Below are 7,016 nucleotides of genomic sequence, written 5' to 3'. Positions count from 1 at the left end.
GGAATTGAAATGATGCACGTATCCTAAACCCAAGTATCCCACAGCTTAGGAGTGTTTGATCAATTTGTCGATGGAAAGCTACTGAACATTTTATTGTCTTGGTTTTGGTTTGTAGTCATGAGCAAGGAGCATTTCTTGGTCTGACCATCCAACACCTACTCATCGTCCAAACTCCCATTCAAGTGTTGGTGAATCTTCTTCAAGTACAGTATCAAAATTCTGACTCCTCTCCATTCGAGACACACCACATAATCATGTCTCTTTTCATTGGAGCTGTATGTGTCTATTTCCTAGCATTGATGGAGATATTCCGACCCATTCCTAATGCTAGCTACCACCATGCCACTCGCTTTATTTGCTACATCTCAGGCGTTCTTGCATGTACCTGTCTAGTATTAATTCTCTTCCCTACTTTTGGGTGGATTATTTTATCTTTATTTTTCATGAGAATATTACCTAATACACATCCACATATTATTGAATTAATTGATGGTATATCTGTCAGATTAATCAATATATATGATTCAATCCAATATTATTTCAATCCAAATACTATTCAAGCAGAATCAGATCCTCAAGCAATTAATGATAACTCAATGGAGCAAGATGGCGGCGGTGGTGAGCCAATGGAACAAGAGGATGGAGGGGTTTGATGGCTAATGCTATCACGCATGTGCTGGCTGCTGATCTGGATGTCAAGGCAAGTTGTATTATTTTATAAGTGATGAAAAGTTTGGTAAAAGTATAATAATTAGATAGAGATGAGTTGAGAGAGTACATGCCCTTAATGTAAGGTTCTTCATCTCTTTCTTCTTCTTCTTCGTCTTCCTTGTCTGTGTGTGTTTTTGTAACTACATTACTATTGCTTTATTCTACAGTGAAGTGAGACATTCTGTAATAATTTGCTGTTAATATACTGATGTTGCTTGCTTGAGATATATTTATTCTGGCAATGTACGAGATGTGATCTCGATTCGAGATAATTTTCCAGCTTCTACTGTTTTTTTGGCAGATGATTTTAGGCTTAAATGCACAGATCCTAAAGCTGAAGTAAAATTTGTACCAAGCTAACATGAAAAAAAGCTGAAACCAAGATTATGAAATACAAGCCAATTGTTGAGAGAGAAAAATATACGAGCCAATCATATTAATGCACATGGCCTTATTGGATTTCATATACATGTTTATTGCATTAACTGCAACACTAAAAACTATTTATTTCGTATTCCCGTAGTATTATTTTGAAAAAATAAACATAACCACAACAAACTTAATCAATCATAAGGATATATATATGTATATATATATTTTTTGTTTTAATGAGAAGTCAATGCGAAATGAATTAAAAAAAAGTGATCTAATTCATTATTCGAAGGGAAAGAAAAAATTAAAAGCAAAAAAAAAAAAAATTAATAATAATAAAATAGAAGAACCCACTCAATTGAAAATTGAAAGGAAAAAGAATAAATCAATCATCATGAACATAGAATACAGAGCATCTCTTCATTCATCACCATGGGCGTGAGTGAATCAGGATCTGGCGGTGAATATAAACACCAATACCTATAAAACTGCTGAAGATCATCAGATCATGTAAGTTCAAGCTCCGATTCTATATTCCAAAAAGAGAGAGAGAGGATTCCTGTTTCATGTACCTCTATGCCTTATTGCCCTGATTTTCGCAAAAAGTAAGCGCTGGAGAGTAAAGATTCATAATTAGAATATGATAAATTCTTATAAGAGAGAGAGAGAAAGAGGGAGGGAGGGAGGGAGAGAGGCTTACCAACCCATAAGGTAATCTCACATCTCTTTTGAATTAAGACAATGGGATGAGATGAAAATTTTATAAATAATAATAAGATAGTCAATAGTAATAAAATAATTTGTAAAAAGTAGTGAGATAGTTTGAATTAAACATTTATAGAATTTTAAAAAAAGATAAAGACAAAATTAAATAAAAAATATTATAAATTAAAATATTAATATTATTTTGAGATTATAATATTTCCATACATAAAATTTCACTTATATATATATAAAAGTCCTAATACGGACTTGTGAGAATTGATTTATTTTCGGTTAGCAGCACTTGAGAATTGACTGATGGAAGTGGCAATGCTTTCAAAGGCCTCATTTGCAAAAGAAAAAATCTTCACAACCTCCCAACACTCCAACATCTCATATTTTTTTTTAATTTTTATTATTTTATCTTTTATCAAATATTTAATATATAAATGATGAATAAAATAATTAAATTAATTTAAAAAGAATAAATTCAAAAAAAATATTAAATAATTGAAAAAAGGTGGAGTGTCAGGGGTGTTGAGAGGTTGTGTAGCAAAACCCTTTGCAAAAGTAGTATCACACGACTCTTCATGTGAATACGATTCATCTGATCCATCTTGGATCCTTTCTCGGTATATCTTATAAGAGCACTGTTATACAGCAACTTCACATCTAAAATATTATTATAAAATAACAGAAGATAAAATAATAAATTCACTTTTTTTAATAATGTAAAAAAGTTTTAAACTGTTGTATAAATTTATTCATCCTATAAAACCCTCCTGTCCCTCCTTTCCCAGAGGCATGTAACCACTTTGCCATATTTAGAAGTGCCATCTAGGGTGTGCTATAAAATATTATTTCTAAGAAAACTTTTGAGAATGTTTTAGATTTTTTTTTTTTTTTTGAGTTTTGCTACAGGAGAGAGAAATTCTCGAATAATTTTTTTTTTTTAAATTATTGTACTCGAGTTCATAAAAATAAATAGTTAGAATTGAAAATATGTTTAAATATAATTATTAAGATTATTTTTGTTTTTTCGTGTTTCTAAAATTATATTAAATGAAGATTTGAAATAAAATTTATATTTGAAATTTATTATATATTTGATAATGAAATTATAAGAAACATTAAAAATTTGATAAAATTATTTTATTACCAAACAACGCTTCAAGTGTTACGCAAGGCAAAATAGACGAAAGATTTGATCAAACATTTCTTGAGAGTATGCGCGATTCACTACTTAACTATAATCACAACTATCTCTATTTTTTCTCCTATATTATATTGAATTCTAATACTAAGTTAGAAAGATTACGTGATTGTAAAATTACTTATTACCTCTAAACTTAAAATGAGTTAGAAGATATAAATTTAATTATTTAATACTCTGCTCGTAAATGAAACTCACTTAATTAGTCAACTTAATATATAAATTATTTAGTTTGAATTAGTGTAAAATGTAATTCCAACAATCAAACTTAAGATATATGTTATGATATTGTGTTAAATCATTAGTTGTTTTAAAAATCTAAATTAATGAGGATAGATTAAATTAATTATTTAATTTATATTCTTATAGTCTCGCTTTACATCTTGTCATAATCAAGAAGAGTTTCGTTACTTGCAATTTGGTGTGCCAATATACCATTTGCTGTGATGCACATTATAGTTATACGACACTTTTATCTCAATATGTAAATATAATACTTTTCATTATTTTTGGATCATTTCTTACTTTTTGAATAAATAATTAAATATTGATAAACAATATCATTTTATCCTAATGAGATAAAAGTACGATAATATTATTAAAATGTAATATTATTTCAAAACATCAATACCTTTTTATTAAGGTGGAACCAACATTAATATCGTGTTAGGCAAATTTTGCGAGGGCACACCCAAGATTTTGATCGTCCCTGGGGCACTAAGGGAGATGGTCTTGAAATGATTTTATATGTTAATAAAATATGAAAAAATATAGTTGTAAGTATAATTATACACTAATCTATATATTAATGTGATGTGATTGATTAAAAAATAAATTTTATTAAAAATAATGTTAATTTAAATTTTAAACATGAATAAATCAATATTGATATATAGATTAGTATACGACTGTACTTGTATGTAACAAAACTTATAAAATATATATGTTCATTGACTCGAGAACATTTCTTTAGCTGGCAAATACAAAAATAACAGAGGAATTGGAAGGAAGATGCACGTATCCTAAACCCAAGTATACCACAGCATAGGCGTGTTTCATGTTTGATCAATTTGACAGTGGAAAACTATTGAACATTTGATTGTCTCGGTTTTGGTTTGCAAGCAAGGAGCATTTCTTGGTCTAACCATCCACACCTAGTCGCCATCCAAAATCTCATTTCAAGTGTTGGTGAACATTCTTCCAGAACAGTATTAGAATTTAAGCTCCTCTTCATTCCATATACACAGCATAATTATGTCTCTTTTCATTAAAATTATATGTGTTTACTTTCTAGCATTGGTAGAGTTATTTCGACCCATTCCTAATGCTAGGTACCACCATGCCGCTAGCCTTATTTGCTACATCTAGAATGTTCTCGCATGTACTTGTCTAGTATTGATAATTTTTCCTATCTTTAGATGAATTATTTTATCTTTATTTTTCATGAGAATATTATCAGGTATACATCCACATATAATTGAATTAATTGATAGTATATCTATCAGATTATTCGATATATATGATTCAATACAACATTATTTCAACCTAAATAATGTTGAAGCAGAATCAGGCTCTCAAGTAATTAACGGAGCAAGAAGACGGCGGTGGTGCGCCAACGGAGCAAGAGGATGCAGGGGTTTGAAGCAGTCACGTGTGTGCCAGCTGCTGAGCATGATCTCAAAGCAAATGGGCCGAGTTGGGCTTCTTGTATTATGAGCCCAAGCATCAAGAGTTCAGTCCAATAATTGTTTCAAGTTGGTTGGTCCAGTAATATGATAAGTTCAATAGTTGTCGAGTCGGTTCAAGAGTCCAATAAATTATTCAGCACGCGATTAAGTTGAAGATTTAGTTCAGTGGCAAATTATCCGGTCGAGTAACTGTCTTCAGTATTGAGTGCGTGGGTCTATTTTAACAGACACCAGTACTATTATTTATAGCAAGTAATTGTTAATGGCCCGGTTGTTCTGTTAATCTTTATTGTATTTATTCTCTAGTACTGGTAATGAAAAGGCAAAGTTCAGTTGCAAAAAACTTGTGTGGGAGACCTTGGTTTCCTCGAATTAACCTTATCTCTCACATTTTATTTTACTTTCATTCACAACAGATGCCTTATTCTATATTAATGCAAGGTTGGTTCTTCATCTTTTTCTTCTTTCTTCCTTGTTTCTGTGTGTTTTTGTAACCATATACTGCTTTATTTTAGAGTGAGGTGAGATAAATTCTGTGATAATTCGCTTTTAATATACTGCTGTTGCTTGCTTGAGATACATTTAATTCTAACAATGTACGAGATGTGATATCAATTCGAGATGATTTTCTGTCCGTACGTATTTGTGGGTTCTGTAGATCCTGCAGGATAAATTTTACTAGCATGTGATTTACCACCTCGCCAACATGCAGTTATGTGGATTTCCTTATGTTAGATCTTTACTACGTCATCCTCCTCTCTCTACAACATCCTCTCCTTCCTCTTTCCCTCAAAACCCTCGTTTCCGCCGCCACCGCCCCAACTCGCTACTTTTCAGGTCCAGAAACCCAAAAATGGTCTTGTACCACTGGAGTCTCAAGATGCCCCCCTAAATTCTTCTTCTTCTTCGTTGGCCTCTGTGATATGCCCGACTCTGGCATATGCCAACACCCTACAGCACAAGGAGAGGCTGCTGAATCGGTTCCGGAGAGAGGTCATGAGAGCCTGTGTTATTCAAGAGTGTAAGCGCAGTAGGTTCTTCGAAAATAAGCAGGACGAGAAGAAGCGTAGGAATCGGGAGGCCACTAAGCGCAACAAAAAGAGGCCTGTGCCTTTTTTGTCTCTCTTATTTTTCTACTTCGGTGTTATTTCGATTTTTTTTTAAAAAAAAAAAAAAAGGGTTAGGCTTTGTCGAGTGTTTAGTTAATCAAGGGCTTGGTTTTATTTCTCTTTATGATGTTTTTATGATTCTCTTCATTAGGTTGCATATTCTTGTGGGTTCTTTAGACCCTGCAGGATAAATTTTACTAGCTTGTGATTTAACACCTCACCAACATGCAGTTATGTAGAGTTCCTTCTGTTAGATCTCTCCCTTACAATGATTATTTACTGCTCGTCTGTCTCATTCTATAACTAGTCGCCCCCAATTAAGAACTCCACCAGAGACCAAGCGGGAAGCCACAACAGACAAGAAGGAAGATGATGAGGATAATTGGGATCTGACTGAAGAGGGAGACATCCCCTATTAACTGCATTCAAGGTGCCTTCAATTTAGAAAACTCTTCACTTTTTGAGTGCAAGAAGCTCTTGGTCCATGTAAATGGCATGAAGTGAATCCTGTTCTTTAACAGAATGCATTATCCCTTTTGTATTGTTGTTTATGTATGAAAATTTACTTTTTTTCGTCCATCCGAAGGCACTTCATGTTAGCTGCTTGTCTATATCACCTATATAGGAGTGCTACCAATCTCAAGAATAAGGAGGGGGACTTCCTTTGGAAAATAACACTTTCTTTTTCCTTTCTAAACTGAAAAATAGAAGGTGAGTTAGTCCTATATATATGGTTGAGGTCCCTCTCATTTGACAAAGTGTTAAGGATCAAGCAGCGAGAGATAATATATAATATCCCCATCAAAGGCTGACCTTGCAGGAGGTCTAATTTGACTCAATTGCTTTGGGGGGAAAGTATTGCTTCTGATGGACATACAAATTCTTTTTTCGAGTGTTCTTCCATACTCTTTACTTATCTATGTCTGGTCTTAGCCATACTTGTACCTTTTGGAGCACGTAGAAAATTGAAGGAAAAAAAAAAAAAAATCTATTTCGCGTCCTGTTGACCTGAAGAAAATAGATGAGCAGAGAGCTATGAAAACTTGTGTCACTAAGAATCGGAAGATAATTAATAGTGTCTCCTAAATGTTGGTTTCTAAAGAGGGCTCTCGAATTAGCTTTTACAGTATAATGAAAAATAAGCAAGAAAATCTCTGGTAAAGTCGATTGATATGGTATGAAACTATGAATAGCTCGTGTCTAAGGCCTCGGTCCAATTGC

At 32.7% G+C, this 7,016-nt stretch overlaps 1 protein-coding gene across 1 annotated transcript; it reads left to right on the top strand.

Annotated features, from left to right (window-relative positions):
- Positions 1–652: 652 nt before the first annotated feature.
- Positions 653–6,374, top strand: LOC122307464 (30S ribosomal protein S21, chloroplastic-like). The gene is made up of 3 exons (XM_043120358.1): positions 653–700; positions 5,422–5,789; positions 6,103–6,374. The coding sequence occupies exons 1-3, from the start codon at positions 653–655 to the stop codon at positions 6,212–6,214; spliced, it is 528 nt and encodes a 175-aa protein (XP_042976292.1). The 3' UTR covers positions 6,215–6,374.
- The last annotated feature ends 642 nt before the right edge of the window (positions 6,375–7,016 follow it).

This window comes from Carya illinoinensis, chromosome 4 (genome assembly GCF_018687715.1).
Source record: "Carya illinoinensis cultivar Pawnee chromosome 4, C.illinoinensisPawnee_v1, whole genome shotgun sequence".
Taxonomy (NCBI): domain Eukaryota; kingdom Viridiplantae; phylum Streptophyta; class Magnoliopsida; order Fagales; family Juglandaceae; genus Carya; species Carya illinoinensis.
The sequence above is the reverse complement of the archived record's forward strand: the minus strand, read 5'-3'. Positions and strand labels throughout refer to the sequence as shown.